The sequence below is a fragment of the Pteropus vampyrus genome, unplaced genomic scaffold (genome assembly GCF_000151845.1).
Source record: "Pteropus vampyrus isolate Shadow unplaced genomic scaffold, Pvam_2.0 Scaffold286, whole genome shotgun sequence".
NCBI classification, from domain to species: Eukaryota; Metazoa; Chordata; class Mammalia; order Chiroptera; family Pteropodidae; genus Pteropus; species Pteropus vampyrus.
The window spans coordinates 1,123,073-1,141,374 of NW_011889067.1; the positions used below are offsets into that span (position 1 = coordinate 1,123,073).

At 47.9% G+C, this 18,302-nt stretch overlaps 1 protein-coding gene across 8 annotated transcripts in view; it reads left to right on the forward strand.

Moving 5' to 3' along the window:
- CPEB1 (cytoplasmic polyadenylation element binding protein 1) overlaps positions 1-18,302 on the forward strand; it is a 42,779-nt gene that overhangs the window by 10,194 nt on the left and 14,283 nt on the right. For 6 of the 8 annotated variants that reach the window (XM_023520967.1, XM_011376121.2, XM_023520966.1 and 3 more), the window contains exon 2: positions 8,366-8,554. In XM_023520967.1, the coding sequence (XP_023376735.1) occupies positions 8,401-8,554 (154 nt within the window). In that variant the 5' untranslated portion in view covers positions 8,366-8,400. Of the gene's footprint in view, positions 1-8,362; positions 8,555-18,302 lie in introns of all 8 variants that reach the window. The other 2 variants (XM_023520968.1, XM_023520962.1) reach the window with 1 other exon arrangement.

Here is an 18,302-nt window from a genome sequence, read left to right on the forward strand (position 1 = left end):
TTCAACACTGGGAAATTTTTCATTATCCCTTGTCTTTTTTAATTCATATTTCTAGTACACTTCTCCCACAGAATTTTATCCTAGTATAATATTTTGCACTTGAGTCTTCTGTGGATCACATTATACTTCTCTGCAATAGAAATAGTATATAAATTGAAATTTTAAATTATTTCCTAAGACTCAAAGGCTGTATGCGTTCTGGATTGTGTGGCCATTGATTACTAGGACCATTGTTTAAGACAATCTAAATGTTACAAATTTTTGTAAAATTTTATTTAATCATTGTTTACTGGAATTGCTTCTTAATGAGATAAATGAGGCTTTTAAAAAAAACTCGTGTAATATTAAATGACTCATTGCTGGAATTTTTAACACCAAATATATTCCCATTGTTTGTTTTTATAGATCTGCGCTGAGTAAACTTGTTCACATAAATAAGTAGATGAGAGATGAAGGTGTTGCTGGAGCGTATTACCCGATTGTTTGAACTTCTTGAGTTCTATTTTTAAAAAATCAGTCATCCATCCTTACTTTTAGTCATTTCCTTGCTGATAGTTCCATTTACTCTCATATTTTTTGAGAAGAAGGAGCTAGAAACCATCCATTTTGTGATAAGATTTGTTACCTTAGCTATTAGTCACCAAATGTCTGTTGGGAAGTAACCAAGATTCCTTAGGAAGATTCGGATGACCACTGATTATGTCATTCTTTCCTTGTTTAATTCAGTTTACCTGAGGAATTGAGAAAGTTAAAAATACTGTCAATTTTAAAATATGCCTTTGCCAATACAATATTTTAAAATGCTCTTTATCCTTAAAACATACTTGTTTTAAGTATGTTTTGCCAAAACATGGGTCTGTAGATTTTAACTTGCTCTGCTTATGGAAAATGTCAGCCATAAAATTAACTTAATGTAATCTGTTTGTATTGTCAAACCAGTTAGTTCAGTCAGGCTTGCTTTTTGTAAGAAAAGTCTCACTTCATTTCCCCCAGCATTTTATTATGAACATTTTCAAGCATACAGAAAAGCTGAATGAATTATAAAATGACACGTGTAACAGCCACCACTTAGATTCTACAATCAGCATTTTGTTGTTTTTGCTTTATCACAAATCCATTTATTTATCCCCATACCCATTTATGAATCCATCTTGTTTTTACAATTCATTTCAAAGTAAGTTGTAGGCATGAATATAATTCACCCCTAAATACTTCAGCATGCATATTGTTAGCTAATGTTGAGTCATTGTTTACATTTTTTGAGGTAAGACTTATACACAGTGAAATGCACAAATCCTACAGGTATCATTAAAGGCATTCTGATCAGTGCACACACCCAGCTCCCATCACAATGGAGTGTATTACCATCACCTCAGAAAGTTCCCTCATACCTGGTCCCAGTCAGCACCCACCACCACCCCCTGGAGAGGTAACCACCTTGCTTCTTCTCACCATGTACTAGTGTTGCCTGTTATGGAACATCAAAGAAATGGAATCATACGTGTGTGCATGTGTGTGTACATAGGTGTATATATACACATACAGTCTCATGTAAGGCTTATTCCACTTGTAATATTTTGAGATTCATTCATGTTGTTGCAAGTATTGATACTTTATTCCTTTTATTGCTGAGTAATTAATATTCCAGCATGGTCACATACCACATTTTATCTTCCTGTTGATGGCCACTTGAACTCTTTCCAGGTTTTGGCAATTATTGAAAAGTTGTGTAGTATGCCCTCAGCACCAGTGATAGGTCCTTGGAAACTGACTTTAAGTGAAAGGGTGTAGAATGAAACCAGTTGAACCAGAGGCTAATTGACAGAAGCAAGAGTTAAGTTCCTACGGCATTTCAGTCACCAAAACATCACCAGACTTCTAAATAAAGACCCAAAACACTTCAAATGTTAAATGTAGAAATAAATGTGAGCTATCCATATATCATAAAGATGACTAAACACAAGTAAGATGATGATTTTCCAACCTGCTTATTCCAGTTCAAGGTCAAGGATGGCTGGAGCCTGACCCTGGACAGGACGCCCTCCCATGGCAGGGCCACTCACACCCATCCGCTCCCTCAGGGGCAGTGGAGGGACACGATTCATCTCGTGTGCACATATTTGGGGCGTGGGGAGGCCAGAGCGCCCAGAGAAAACCGTCACAGACAGGAGAACGTGCACACTCCACGCGGACGGGGCCCTGCCGGAAATCGATTGTTTTTTTTTTTCTCATGAACAATATAACAAAACGATATTGCACAAAATGTTTTTTGAGGACCCGCTGTGCTGTCACTACTCATGGACAGGTCTTTTTGAAGAATACCTGGGAGTAGATTTGCTGGGTCATAGCATAGTATAGTGTATGTTTAATTGTATAAGAAATTGGCAGACCTTTTTCAGAAGTGATGGTACTGTCATACATTAGTGGGTGAGGGTTCTGATCAACAACACCAAGCGTTGACAAAGTGTGAAGCAGTTTTCTTAATTTTAGCAGTCTGGTTGGTAGGTGGTGGTAGTATCTCATTTTGGTTTAATTTGAGTTACTTTAATGATTAATGATGTTGAGCACTTTTTCAAGTGCTTATTGGCCAGTTATATATCTTTGTGAAATGCCTTTTCAAGATTTTGTGCCCTTTAAAAATTTTTGTTTTTTTTTAACTTTTAAGGTTTCCTATATACTCTAGGTACTAGCCATTTGTCAGATACGGTCTCATATATGGTCTTCCGTTTTATAGCTTACCTGGGATCTTAATGTGTCCTGATGAACAGAAGTTTTTAATTTTGATTAAGTTCAGTTTATCAGACTTTTTCCTTAGTGATCATTGTTTTCTGTGTCCTCCATAGGAAACCTTGGCACTCCCCTACCCCACGTCACAAAGACAGTCTGTTTTCGTAGAGAAGCTTTATAGTTTTAACCTTCACTCACAGGTCTTTCTGATCCATGTTAAATTAATGTTCCTGTATGGTGGGAGGTAGGGGGTCGAGGCTGACTTTTTTCTCCCATATGGCTGTTTGATTGTTCCAGTACCATTTTTCCCCCACTAATTTGCTTGAAGGCCAACTGTCTAACTGAGGTTGCATTGGCTGTGTAGAGCAATTTGGTGGGAATTAACTTTTTAACGATATTGACCCTTCCAGTACGTGAACTTGGTGTATGACATTGTAAAATCTAAACGTTTGTAATATTTAAGAAATACTATAGGAATCACTTTGAAATAATTTACAGAATTCATTTGAAAATTATTAAAAGCCGTCAAGACTAAAATAATCTAAGGATCATACTTTTATGGTGGGAAGTAAAAAGTAAACCTAATGTTCTCTCTTACATCTTGATCCGTAATGCGATTTTTAACGTATAACTAAAATTATAAGGAAAATTTCCTTGAGCATCCTCGCCATCCTGCACTCCCTCACCTGAACCACTGTCGCACTAATTAGCATACAGATTAGCAGCAGGTTGTTCCCCAGTGTGTGAGCTTGGGGGAGAGCTCAGCCTTTTATGTTGGGTGAGTAGGTAAGAGGCAGTTAATAAGTAAGCCGGGGCCTGGGCATCGGCTTTGATCTGAGAGGCAACAGGAACCGTTGAAGGTACTTGTTTAGGAAAATGAACACCATGAAGAAAGAGGTGTTGGGTAGGAATGGGGTGAATTACCTGGAAGAGAGAACCTCGGGTAAAAGAGCCATTTTGAACTTATGTTCCAAGTGTGGTCTGCAGACCAGTAGCCTCAAGGTCACTTGGGAGTTCGTTAGAAATGCAGATTCTGGGGCCTGCCCCAGATCTGCTGAATCAGAATCGGTGTTGTGAAGACTCTAGGCTCATCCTCCTGCCGGTTAGGGCTGGAGACGCACTGCCCTGGAGAAGCTGCAGCCTCTCTGGCATCCGGGACCACAGTGCAAACAGGGCAGCTGAAACGACCTTGGCAGATGTCTGACTTCTTGCATGTTTGCTCTGTAAGTTGCCAAAATGGATTTTCAGAATCATCTTTTTTTGTTTGGGGGGAAAAAATAGTCTTCCAAATAGTATTTTTAGAAATACAGTCTTAGAAATGCTACTTTATGGGCTTGTTAAAACTTTAAGAATCATAAATCGATGAGTAGTCTCAGCTGACTATAAAGTCAGTCTGTCATTTGAAAGAATCTAATGGGGACAAATGACTCAATGTCCTATCTGTTATTCCCAGGGACTGGAATTTCGGGATGAAGTCAAGATTTTGTAAAAGAGCCCACGTGTGGCTGCTGTACATCTTACAATTGTGTACTTATTTGAAGTCTAAAGAGGAAAAGAAAGCAGAGGACAGATTTTGTATTGTTGTGTTTGTGCAGTAACTAAAGGAAAGGAAAGTCAGAGCCTGCTAGCCTCACACGTAGCTGTATTTTCCTATGTTCCATTACCAGCATTGCCCATCAAAACACAGAATTTTCACAGTTATAATTATGGTATAGATGCAGCTTTGTAGTCTACTGTGTCATTCAGCATATTTTCCCGCTTCCCAACTCCTCCTCTTCCCTTCTCCACTGTTCCTCTTCCTCTCATTTCTGGCCTCCCTAGTTCTGATCTCTGGTCCATCTTGGGCCTCTACCACAGTATTTCCTGTTTAAGAGTTTATAGAAATTCCTTGCCATGAGCCTGAGCATCGGTTTGTTCTTCCAGCCTCAGCTCTTCCTGGCGTGGCTGGCCCAGGCACACCTTGTTTACTTTCTCCTCTGTTACCACCTCAAAACTCATGACACATCTGCTCAGTTCTCCCAGGGTCGTCCTCATTGACTTCTTGCAGTCACCGCCTACCTTTTACAATGGGGTTTGCCCTAAAGGCTTCACAAGTGGGGCCACAAGGCACCATTCTTGTCTTCCCCTATTTGCCAGATGCTCAAGAACATAGATGCAGAGGACTCTGAGCAATTGTGTGCTAAGTTTGCTAGCAGAGGAGTCATCAGAAGACAGACAGATCCTTGTGCTGAGGATGCAGGAGGTCAGGGTGGAGGCGACCTCGCTGAGCCCTGGAGTTAGAGTTCCTGGCTCACCTCAGAGTTTGGAGTCCCCCCTGGGGAGGCTTTTATTGTAGCCTATGGCAAACTTTGAACCATGGATCAGTTTACTTATTTCCCTGAATTGTTCTGTTAAGAAGTTTGGCAGATTACTATAAAGAAGAAAACTGATGCTTTAGAAGGGAAATGATATTAAAATTTTGAACCAAATTAAGGAACTTAAGTCAGAAACTTTGTATAGGTATTGATAAGAGACACTTATAGGGGAAAGCATTTAAGCTGAGGCATTGTTCAAATAGATGCCTTAGAATGAGAATGATCACTTCATCTTGTGCTGGTTACTAAGATAGCTTCTGGTATCTACTTGGTACTTGGCAAAAGATTTTAAAGATACTCTCCAATAGAAAGGGCTAAGTTCCTGTCTAGCATTAGATGTGAGTTTGAGAAGGAAAGGTAAGCTTTTGCTCATTAAAATCAGCCTTTGCGTTTCAGATCTTGGAATTCACTGCATGTTAGCCTCTGTTGACAGTTTATTTCCCAGACTTTCTTCCAATATAAAGCAGTGGAGCAGATTGGGTAGCTTTGGAGAGATGGGGTCAGAAAGCCATTAGAAAGGAGACATTTTGAGTGAAATGTTTCTGGACACACATGGCTGCAGGAGGAGGGATGGTGCCTACCTCTTACCAGGATGATCTCTGTTTAGACTGCTGTCCTGCTCTGATTATCAATATTTGTCCCCTTTCTCTCTCAGAAATGTCTTGGTTTGGATGATCAATTATATGGTCACCCTACTGAAAATAAAACACTGAAGAAGTACTCCATGCCGGACACTGTGGCAAGCACTCCGTGCAGTCCTCACAGAACACTGAGAGGTAGCTGCACCTGCCCCTTTGCAGGTGAAAAGATGCTCAGAAAGGGCAGCAGAGCAAGGCCTTTCAGACCTGCAGGCTCGTTCACTTTCCCAGCCTGCCACACCAAGGGTTTAAGGGCTGTGGCCGCCTTCATCTGCGACTGTAGTGAAGGAGTCCTGCAATGAGAGCGAAAGCCTTCATCTGGAAGAAGCAGTGGGAGGGAGAGTGGACGAGGGTCAGGTGGTGTCTGTAGTGAGGCCTCTGGGAGTGAAGACAGAGCAATGCTGCAGTTAGATCTCTAAGCTCCTGGAAGCTTGTAGCCATTCGTTCCTCAATATCCTTAAGCAGACCTGCTGCTCGGGCGTGCTGTCTGTCAGGTCTGGGTGGGAAGGTGGTGGTGCTAGTTGTAGAGATGTGTGCTGCTCTCCCGGCCTGCCCCACCTGCTTTGAGCAGCAGGAGTGTAGTCCATGGTTAGGTTTTCTGTGCCTGGGGCATGGGGGTCACCATATACACAGGTGCTCTGATTTTAGAGGGGAGGGTAGAAATGTTTGCCCTCACATTGGGGTGGAAGGGACTATATAGATAGTTTAGGGGGATTGGGTACTTAAACGTGGATGTTTTTAAAAGAAGCATTATGGTTTGTAATGAATACATACAGACTATTTTAAACATATGCCCTCGGTTTGTGGGGAGGGTGGATGGAGAGAGCAGGAGGGAGTGGGCTGGGGTGGGGGTGGCCCCCGCCTGGGGAGTTTTTGCCCAGCCTGTGTGACGGTGAATGGTGAACGGTGAACGAGGTTTTGACAGACACAGACAGGGAGCACGCAGACTATCTACAGCCAGACAAGAATAACGTGGATAGATGACACAGCAGCAAAGCTCTAAAAATCCTCCAAGAGAGGAGTCCCTCCCACAGACTGGCCGTTCCTCTAGACCAAAGCCGAGTGCCCGTGGACAGGGTGCTGCAGGAGGCGCTGGCCAGCACTCCGGTGGCTGACAGTGTTCGCCCTTCCTCTGCCCCCTTGGACCCTGTCATGGGTGGTCCCAGGTGGGCTTGCTTCCCATGTCTGGTTATTTCTTCTGTAAATGGGGGAACGGGGTGGAGTGCTGCCAGCTGGAGCGGGCTAGGGGCAGGGAGCAGCCGCCTGCGGGGGCTGGGATCTTCACTCTCCCTCCTTTTGAGGGTCATGTTGGAAACGCATTGAGCACTGACACAGGAGAAGATGCTGGCAAAGAGGAGATGGAGGTTCCAGAAACTCCGGGCAAAGTTGGCCTTTATTGCTGGAGCTGAGTGGTCGCAGAAATAAGGCCATGGTCCTGGCTACACCCGTGAGAGAGAGGGTGCAGGCCACTAAAGGCATCAGCGACCTCACGGCTGGCAGCAGGGCTCTGAGGCTCCTGGAAGGGCATGGGGAAGAGTCTTGACAACAGGGCTTCTACGAGGCATAAGGCGACTTCTGAGACTGTTCCTCGTGTTGTGGTTTGTCAGGCACAGTGTCTGTCCATCTGTGCCTACAGTTGTAGGAGGGAGGGAGGTGCTGGACCTTATATATCTGCTCACGACTACTAATGCTCATCCTTTTGGAGTGAGGGAACCCAGGAACTGATTTTCCTAGTCAGGGCTGATCTGACTCGGCATGCAGGTTGTGGGCCACGCCTAGGGCATCCTGGCAACGCCCCATCCCGCAGCCTAGTGGACCCCTTTTCTCTGTGGTAAGCTGCTCCAGATGAGCTTGGGGCACTGGGCATTGTCTCCAGGGTCCAAGCATGCAGTGTTTTTCTGAAGGTTGTCCTGTTCCTCAGTGGGGGACACTGCTGTGTCAGGGGCCACTTGGAGCACATAGATTTTTGCCAGCAGGGTTGTGGAGCTTTGCACTGGGCTGCAAAACCAGGGCTTGAGCAAGCAGCTGGAGAGAGTCCAGGACTAGAGTGTTTTTGGGTTTGGGGGTGGAGAGCAGAGGGAGGGAACGGGAGGGGCAGGAGGGCAGAGCTACACCAGCAGGCAGTCGCTGCTTTGGCTCTGCTGTCGGCGGAGAGGACTTCCGTCGTGCCTGAGGGCCGCCTGGCCACCATTGCCGGGGACCGGAGGGCGCTGTCTCGCAACCCTGACTTACCGGCACTGCACCCAGGCTGTTCTGAGTAGCTGTTGTTCCGTCTCTTCCCTGGGAGGCAAGTCTCCTCCCTGTCGTCCCCTTCTGCTCCTCCCCCGATCTGTGAAGGATGATGCCGCTCTCTATTGCACGGCTCAGCCGGCTGATGTCACTGGCAGCGGGAAGCATCAGCAGCCTGATCACATGCTGGCCCAGTCTGTAATGCAGACGGGATAGGGGTGTGTGTGTGGGGAGGGGGCTGCATGGCAACCGCTGCTGTTCTGACGCCCCCAAAAGTGCAGAGGCAGCGGCTGCAACGTGCAGCCCACTTGGATGACTGGTCCTTAAGCCTGGGGAAACTGTTATTATTTATTGTTGATTATACTGGGGCAAGCAGCCCTTAACTCTGAGGTTTTGCTGTCCTCCTGTCCAAAGCAGACTTCCCGGACTCTGAAGAAACAGTTCCAAGCAGGATGCTTTTCCCCACCTCTGCGCAAGATTCTCCCCGTGGCCTCCCAGATGCAAATGACTTGTGCCTTGGCCTGCAGTCCCTCAGTCTCACAGGCTGGGACCGACCCTGGAGCACCCAGGACTCAGATGCCTCAGCCCAGAGCAGCACACACTCAGGTGGGTGCCAGAAAATGAGCTGGCTAGGGGAGGGGGCGCATGGGGTGGCCAGTGAAGATATCCACAGCAACAGTTGTTCTGTTCCCCTTTGCATCCCCCCCCTCCACAACATGGAGCTTTTTTTGCAAGAGATGGAGATGCTGCTGGCTGTGAGTGTGCAGGACAGATGGTTGCTCATAAAGGCAGGCACGGCTTCTCCACTTACCCTGACAGATTCCCTGGAGTTGTTAGTCTGCACCTGAGGTGGCCCTGGGAAAGGTCCCCAAGGTGACAGCTGTATGCCGAAAAGATCCAGATAAACCCCCTAGTGCCCTGGCCTGTCTCAGAGATGATGAAGCAAAACACTTTTGAGCGGGGGAGGGGACCTCAGGGGCTGATTACTGGACGTCCAGATTCTATTTCTCAGTGGCTTTTAAGACTAGGGAGCTATGTTTGAAGGATGGGTGGTCCTCGAGTCATGGCAAGCGAAGAATTTCAGCGTCCAGTGAGGCTGGGTAATCCTGGGATATCGGAATTGGCTTTATACAGGTTAAGAGCATTGATCCCGGAACGGGGTAGGCAGGGTAGGCGGGGTGGAGTAACTCGCCTGCCGAGGCTTTTTTTCTTTCTTTGTGTTAAGGGTATCCAAGTGGAAGAGCCACTCCTCTTTAGGATCCCTTGTCACTTGGAAGGATTCGATGGGGACAAATTAAAGAGGCTTCTTGGCCACCCCTTGAACTGCTTCTGCTCAGACCTTCCCACTGCCCGTTTATTTCCCTCTTGTGGTACAAAGGGGAGGGTTGGCCAAATGCAAGTCTTGGAGTGTTCAGGAAGAAATATGAACTTAAGAAACACTACAGGGATACTTATAATTTACATATTTTACTTTATGTTAAATTATATTTTAGTAACAAGAATATTGGCAGCAGCTACTTAGGAGGATGGAAAGGTTGGGTGGGGGGGACAGCCATTTGCAGTTGGTGCTGGCAGCGGGAGTCACTGAGCTGCCACCCTTCCCTCGCCTCCCCCGCTCCAGGATCTGGCAGTCATGGCAGCAAGGTACCGTCTTGCTGATTTCTCTGGCCGCCACCCTGTTTGGCGCAGGTCTTTTTTTAGAATGCTTTGCAGAGCCTGGGACTGTTGTGTCTGCTGGCATTTAGTGCCCAGTTGTTTTGGTAAAATCTGATTTGATTGGGGGTAGTGGTTTGGGGTTGTTTTGGGTTTTTTTTGTTTGTTTGTTTTTATTTTGTTTTTTTTTTTTAACTTGTGATAGGTGGGAAAGAGTTTTGCCTTAAGTAACTACCTCTAGGTTATGGTAGAACCTCTCGAAGTACTGGCCTTGAGCTGACTTAGGTTTTCTAGAAAGGTTGGTAACTGCCCCCTTCCCCTGGGGGCAAGGAAGTGTGGTATACTGTCTGGCACCCTGCGCCTGGAGACCTTGGCTTGGAAGCCATGGTCACTTCTTTTATGTGGTTCTTTTGAAGCCAACCTGGGTAGGCTGTAAAGCTGACCTTGCCCTCTGCCCCACAGTATCTGAGCTCCCCCAGGAGGTCGGCAGCAGTCTGGGCTCAGCGTCTGGCCAGGGCCTTGTCTGTCACAGGTGGCAGGCCGGGTGTGGCTGCTCTCTGGCTCTGGTGTGTTGTAGTCCCGAGGGTGAGGGTCCTGAAACGCGTCACAGCACAGACGTACGGGGGCCATCTCGGAGCTTGCTGAGCTTGGCCTGGAAGTTACTGTGCAAATAGGCTGTAAAAGATAGCTTGGGCTATTTAGTCAGCAATAAAAAAGAATGAAATCCTGCCATTTGCGACCACGAGGATGGACCTAGAGGGTCTCATGCTAAGTGAAATAAGTCGGACAGAGAAAGACAAATACTGTATGATTTCACTTATATGCAAGATCTAAAACAAAATAAAGCAGAAACAGACTCATAGATACAGAGAGCAAACTAATGGTTTGGGAGGTGGGAGTTGGGAATGGGTGAAAAAGGGGAAAGGGAATGAGGTGCAGACTTCCAGTTATAAAATAAGTCACGGGGGTGTAAAGTACAGGGAATATAGTTAGTATTCTAACAACTTCGTATGGAGACAGATGGTTATTAGATGTATCACGGTGATCACGTCGTAAGGTATGTAAATGCAGAATCACTATGTTGTACACCTGAAATTAATATAACATATGTCAACTATAGTTTAATTTAAAAAAAAAGCTTGGGTCCAGCCATAATGTCCCCAGTGTCCCCACCTGAGAGCCCTGTGCTTGTAGCTGTCTATCTCTCAGTGGGCATGGATTTACTTCACCTTCCATCTCAGGCACTGTAGTGATAAACATCACATGATTCCGTGGATCAGCGAGGGACTGCAGTCTGTGACCCTAGCATTCACAGGGACCAGAGGGAGGCCCCAGTGGCACGATCTGGCTGTGGGTAGGGTTAGTGTGGGTATGTCTTTCTCTCTGAGGGTTGAAGAAACACCCTTCCCTAATCCCCATGTTGTCCTGGGGTTTTGGAGCTGTGGTGGTGGCCATCTTTCTCTCTCTGACTTCTGGGCCTTCTTGAAAAGCCAACATGAGGGTGCCGCCTTGTGGAGTGGGATGTGGCCCTCCCACCGCCAGCTGCAGTGCCAGAACGGGCACCCTTGCCAGCAGTGCGGGAACATGCAGCCCACATTTCTGTGCCTACACATCCTTCCCATCTGAAGACCAGCTAGCTCCGTTTCTTCCAGGGCGGGGAGCAGGGAGGTATTTCAGCAGCTCTGGGGTCTTCCTTGCAGACAGCCTGGTGCCCTGCTGTCTCTGCATCCAGCGCAGGCTGCAGGCTTGTTCCTCGGGCTCTGCTGGGCGAGCTGTTGCTCCAGGCAGCTACGGCTTCACATCTGAGCTGCTTCTACCGTCCTACGTATTCGGCAGTGTCGGGGGCAGGTCGAAGATAGCAGGACTCTCAACTGAAAAATCTTGACTGAATTCATTCAACAGACATTGAGCACTAGCTGTGTGCCAGGCAGTATGTTAGGCACTGGGATAACCTCGTTGAGTAAAATCGTTGCCCTTGAAAATCCCTGTGACCATTAAGGGAAAACAGATGAGAAGGTGCCAAACGCAACGTGATCGTTGCTGCAATGGGATTTTTTGCACCGGGACAACCTTTCGCTGGGTTCTCAGCATGAGATGGAACACAGGGGCCTTTCTCCAGGCGCTGCGGTTCTTCTGCTGTGTGGATGTCATTGGCCTCAGCGGCCTCCCGGAAGGCCCGAGGGTAGGATCTGTGTCTGAGTCGAGCCTGCAAGGTCAGCGGGGGCTGGGTGTAGCACTGTGTGTGCCCCTCCCTCCCTCCTAGACCTGCCTCCCTGAGACCCGGTGGCATGTGCTCAAGGCCACCTCTGTCCCCCTTGCAGTGTCCGAAGTCCTACAGTGGAACAGCAGGGCTGTGGAAGCCATCCTCAGTGTCCTGGGGTGGGGCACAGTCCCTAATGACCAGCGTTGTCAACCGCTTCCTGCACTACATCCACCACGTGATTTTAATGCTTGTGCAGGCCCATGCAGTGGGCACTATTACTGTTCCTATCTGAAAGATGAGGTTGCCAAGTGCCAAAAAGCAACACAACTACCAGAATTCCAGCCCAGGTCTCTGGTTCTAGACCTCTGCTTTCTGTGACACCTGTGTTTCTGTGAGCAGAACCTTAGCGTGTTGACCATGAGCACTTAACGGTAAGGTCGCTGCGTACCACTCCGGGCTGTCCAGCCAGAGCTGACGTGTTCCCTCGTGAGGTCCCCGAGGGGCAGGGCACACGACTGACGGTTCTGAGTCTCAGCTCAGTCCACAGGATTGCCTTCCTGCCTTTCCCCAGCTAGCTCTTTTGCATGCAGCATAACTCAGCATGACAGGGGTGACCAAGCATCTCTTTGGGGGATCTGGAAACAAGGCCTCCTAATGGTGCCTTGTGCAGAAGCCCAGGGGGCAGACCATGTGCTCAGCGTCGGGTGCTGGAGGATGCATCCTGTTTCCTCCACTCTTCCTGTAGAAGCTCCTTGGGGATTCGCAGGTGTTCACTCTCTTAAGTTTCTGCCCTCAATGTGGCTCAGTGAATGCTGTGTCCCCATACCGTGTCACTTGCAGGCTCCTCATTGGTCAGCAGACTAGATCAACCTGGGGCGAGAGGAGAATTTTGCTTCTGCTGTTGCTGTACCTCCAAACAACCTTTCTGGGACAGTATCCAAAATAACGTTGGGTTCCTTCTCTGTATGACGTGGACTTTCCAGGCCCGAGGTCTCCAGCAGCTCTCCCTCAGCTGTCTAGCTGTCCACCACTGCATTTAAGCCTGTCATGGACTTCTGACCAGCGCTCACTAAACGGGTGCTGAGTGCTGAGCCAGTGTGTTAATCCTGGGTGTTGGGACAAGGTCTCTCCCATTCTTCCTCCTCATGTCGACCAGCTGGATGGACAGAATCTTCAGAAATCAGTATCTCTGAGCCCCAGTAGCTTTCAGGACAGGATGATGCATTTACAGAAAGTTTTTGTCACTGGTGCATGAATTCTGTCATGGAGTCAGATTGTCTGTTGAGTTGCTTTCCACGCAGAGAGGAAGCCTGGGATACAGTGTGACAACGGGGCACCTCCTAGCAGAAAAACAAGTTGAGGTGGTCGAGTGCAGGGACAGTGCGTGTGCAGGGACGTGGGCATGTCGTCTCTTCAGCGACTCCTGTCCAGTGATCACGATTGCGGGAGAGGGAAGCTGTGTTGGATACTGTCTTGGACCTGTAGGATCCACAGTCTGTGGAGGGAGTTCGGGCTCAGAAGATCACCTCTGAGCTGGGTGTGGTGTAGAGTTCAGGTTGGGTCCTGGAATGAGTGCTGCCCTCCCCCTTCCTACCTCTATGCTTTCAGACAGATTTTGAACAGACAACCTAGAACCAAGGGTTGGGATAGGGAAGACAGGCTCCAGGTATGTGGCATTGTATCTCAGGCTAGGAATAAAAGCCCTGGTCTGACTTTTTCCTGTGACTGCTCCACTGGATGACAAGCATGTGACGGTGGTCTCCTGGGCCTAGTCTCTGTCGAGCTGAGCTCAAGGTCAGTGTCTCCAATGCCAGCATGTAGTGCGAAGCTCTTTCCTCCATTGCTGATGCCACCGTCAGACTCTGGGTGCCTTTGTACTCGAGCAAGGAAGGCTTCAGGAAATTCAAACGGTGACTCAGCTGTAAAACCCACAGGAGCTGGCATAGGAGGGTGAAAGTGGAGAAAGTTAACAATCGGTCTAAAAATATTACTGCTGATTTGGTCTCTTGTGCCCTCTGAGTAGCGTTAATGAGCTGGGACCTTCTGCCAGGCCCTCTCCTCCCTGTGACTTCCCTGAGAGCTGTCTGTAGTTGATGCTGATTCCTGCCAGCATGCGAGTGGGGACGGGTGTCTCTGCTCCAGGAAGAGCACACTGTTCTTAGTCACTTTTGGAAGATGTACATTTGGCCACCAGGGCTAGAGCTGGCCGCCCCCCCCTCCCCGCCCCGCCCTTAAGCCTTAGGTTTATACTTGACATCTGGCCTTGATGCAGCTCTGTGCCCTGTGCAGGGGAGCAGAGTTTGAGATAAGTCACTGGCCTGCAGCACAGGGACCCGTCACTTCCGCAGGATTTCAGGTCCTGTGGCGTAGAGAGAGTGCCCTTCCAGCAGGTGGCCATGCCTTCGAGTTAGGAGGAGGGGCGTCGTCCTAGCTGCTTTGCTCCTCCTCTCCTGGTCCCGGTGGGTGGACCCTTACTTAGGGCAAGCGTGGTTTCGTGGGCTAAGCTGGGAGCAAGACAGGTTCCATTTCTTGAAGTATGGTCCTACCTTCCCCAAGAGGCCGGTGTCTCTGCTGCTTTTCTTACTTTGATCTGTACGTGCTCAAAGAACCGCCTGGCTAGGCCCTGTATGAGATTGGCCTATAGAGGGACGGTCACTCTGGGGCATTTGATCAGAGTCGACAGTTTCCAGAAACTTGGCTTCTGTGGGGTAAAGGAAATATCAAACCACCTGGAAAATCAAACCACCTGGAAAATACTGGGTCTCCTTGTCCTCCGTCTCTCTTCTAGCCACAGTCCTGCCATGTCTCTAGCCCCTTCCAATGTAACGTTTGCAGGTAATTGTCCCACAGACATGCTGATGTGATTCAGTTGTGTTAATTCTCAGGCACCCTGATCCCTGATCTTATGTCTTTGCCGGATGGCATCGCCCCTTTGTAGGCCACCAACCCAAGCTCTTTTCCTTTTTTGCCTGTGCGGTTGAAAGAGTGTTCAGTGAGGCTCTGTCTAGTCTCCTCTCTGTACTTGAACGTAGGAGCGATATCAGTGGCAGCGAGAGTCCCAGCAGATTCTGGGGAGGATTGGTGAAGGGAGGGGGACTCTGCATCCTGTATCTATATGTGCTTAGTCATCTTTGAAGACAGTATTTGAAACTAATGGAAGGAGTATGGTCACAAATGTATGTGGCTAGTAACTGTACTTCTCTCAACCTATTTTGGTGACGGGCTGTGTAGGGATGCACTAAGGTTTTTCTGAGTTGCATCTGTGTTCTTAAATTGGTCAGCCTTGATAGAAAGGGTGCAGCCTCAGTGGGCATCCTGGCCCGAGGCGTGGGGTAGTCCCCCGCTTTCAGTACACCCAGCAGACACTGATCCCCTCCTTTCTGCCAGGTGTCAGGATGTTGTCAGTACCCTTGGTGGAGAAGGCAGAACATGTGCCTCCAGATATCTGTACAAATATACTTCAAGAGCTTGATCAAAAGGAGATTATTTCTTCTAGGCAGAGACTCCAAAAGCACTCAATTACCATTTTTTTCCCACGTGGGATTCTAGTCCTTATTATGCTCTGGTTAGATCAGTCGCCTCCAAAGAGGCAAAGAAAGTCAGATGGGAGTTGACTAGTTTTCCTTCCTTCATTAAAAAAATCTTTTTGTTTGGAAATAATTTTAAATTTACAGAAGTTACAAATATAAAATAAAAACTGTGCAGAGAATACTTGTATCCTTTTATTCAGATTCTCCTAGTGTTGAGATCACCTCCTTTGCTGTATCATTTGCTTGTTCCCTCTACATGTTTGTCTTATATATATAATTTATGAACCGTGAAGAATAGAATATTTCTCATTCATACATACATCACAAAAGAGTTATCATTTCCGTCAATTTAAAATCACTACGAGGCTGTCTCTGAACTGTTGTTCGTATTCTGACTTTGTCAGTACCCTTCCCTGCGTCTTCTCTCCCTTCTCTGTACACAGGCGTCTGTCCTAAGCAGCAGGCCCACGCTCCCTTTGCTCCCTGTGAGCGCAGAGTTCCTCAGCTGCCTTGAATGTTTTTCGCAATGTCCGGCTCATTCTGGCCATCACTTTCCTGAAACTGTTATCACAGTCCATGCTACTCTCTTTTATATCCATTATTTGTTCCTCGTGACCCTGTCTCGCTCCCTCTCTGCCCAGTCTTTTCAGAGATCAGACTCTCTGGGAAATGTCCTACATAGCCACCTCGGTCTCTTTTCTTCCCTTGCGTATTAGTTGCTGCTGCACTGTAAGAGCTATACTGAAATAACCTACAGTTTTTAAGTCAAGGGAAATAATTACACATGAAAGGTTTTTGGGGTGTGGTAAAGGGAACTGATTAGAAGCTTCAAGTAGCAAGCCTCAGGTTTTTCTAGATTAGCGCTTCTCAAACTTTAATGTGCACACAGACCTTCTGAGGATTGTGTTAAAATGCAGATTCTGATTCAGGTCTGGAATGGGGCCCAAGATGCATTTTTAATGAGTTCCTACAGCAGCCAGGCCCTAGAGGAGTCTTAAGACCTGGATGATTTGGGTCCCAAGGCACTTCCCTCTGCTAGGTGAGGTAGCTGATCTGTAGTTGATGGTCTTAAACTTGAACGAAGGAGAGGTATCAAGAAAATGAAGACAGGAAGATGTAGTCCTGGGTGTTAAAATAAAAAGGTCACTAACAATGGTGCATTACAGAAGTAAAGCTTGGAATGAAAAAGAATCGGGTCCCACTCTGTCACTCACCAGCTGTTACACAAACGCTTGCCCTTGGAGCCTTGGTTTCCTTCTGTTAAGATGGGGTGATGATACCCACCTTTTAGGTTCAGTGAAGATTATTTACCTAAAGCGCTTCTGACGGTGTCTGGCACGCACTAGATGTGCAGCCGGTGGACATTGCTGCTAGTGAATGGTAGGGCGATCGGACCTGGTTCAGATTAGAGCAGATGACGAGCATGGACTCTGAGCACCCAAAGAAGTGGAGTTAATTAGTAGCCAGTGTGTGTCGTCATGCCACTTTCTTTTTTGACAGGCTTATTAGATGAGGGGAGTGCTATAGAAATAATTCCTGACTTTGACACAGGAATTTGACAAAGCCTCAAGAAAACACTGAGGAAATGGTAAAAAAGAAATTGGAGGTTAATTGACAGATTCGTGGCTGGTAGAACAGACGTGCCAACACGGTAGTGAACACATTGTGATGTGAATGAGAAAGGTGGTTACGTGGCACCCATGTGCTTTTTGACTCCTCCAGATACACTTTTTTTAAAACCTTAGTTGCAGACGTAGTGACTGGCCCATGCTGGTCATCCTTGATGTGCCGCCCACAGCCCTTTGGGCCCGCCATCTCCTCCTCGGCGTGGCTGTGCCTGCCGCTTTGCGCCATGTCCCTTGATGACCCGCGGGCCTCCCACCCGCCTCTTCTAGGATCAGCAGACGCTCCGTATCTTGTTTGTCTCTGACAGACGCTCCCTCCGACTCCTCCTTCCGCTGGAGGCTTTTCCCTTAGGGTGCCGCTCTGTCACGTGTGGGCTACGCATTCTCCCCAGCCCCATCCTTCTTTCTTACTCCTTACTGATTTCCCAGTCCTTTCCCTTCTCTGAAGATCTCAGTGTCTGTTTTTGGTTTGTTTCAATCGCAGGCCCAGTTGTCACCAGGGGTCCCTTTGATGTTCACATGGATGACTTCTCCGGTATTTTAGACTCCACACATTCCACTTCAGACACCTAAGGTCACACACCCTGGGTCTTGCCATTCCTCCAGACTCAGTCCTCACTGTCCCCATCCTCCTCTTTATCCCACCTGCCCCCTCTCGTAGCTCTCACCCCTCGAAATGGCTGGTTTTCCATTGTTTCCAGCCTGTCGGGACTCTTCCTTCACCGATGACACATGACCTGTTTTTCATCCCTCTGCTGCTGTTTCCATCAACTCTCGTGTCCCACTTCCTTCTTAACACGCTCTTCAGAAGACAGATGACAGCCTGTGTGGGTCCGGGGTCTGTCCAGGTTCCTGACACTGCTGCGGGGAATCGCCCAAGTCTAGTTAAGTACTCAGTCTCCCTCTCAACTGGGCACGGGGTGCCAGCAGCTGTCTTCCTCAGCTGGAACCTGGTTGGCCTCCCTCCGTCCCCACAGCAGATCTTCACTGTCTTCCAGTTACCTGCAGAGCAGATCTCAGCGCCTTTACTTGGTCATCGGAGCTCTGTGCGATTTGATCGCTACCTTGTTCTTCACCACCCTGGACTCATTTTGTAAAATGTGAAGAACGATAAGGCCCTCGGGCACCGGTGCCACGTTCGGGATGGACGCCTGTGGTCTTAGTTTTCACCATGCTGTGAGGCCAGGTTTTGCAGCACCAGAGGGAGCCTCGCCTAAACCTTTGCACCCCCTGCCTTCTCAGGGCGTGAGTTCCAGGGCCTGTATTTTGTGCCGCAATTAGGCAGAGGTTCGTCCAGAGAATGGGAGAAGGTCGAAAGGGTTATTTCTGATGGAGGCCAGAAT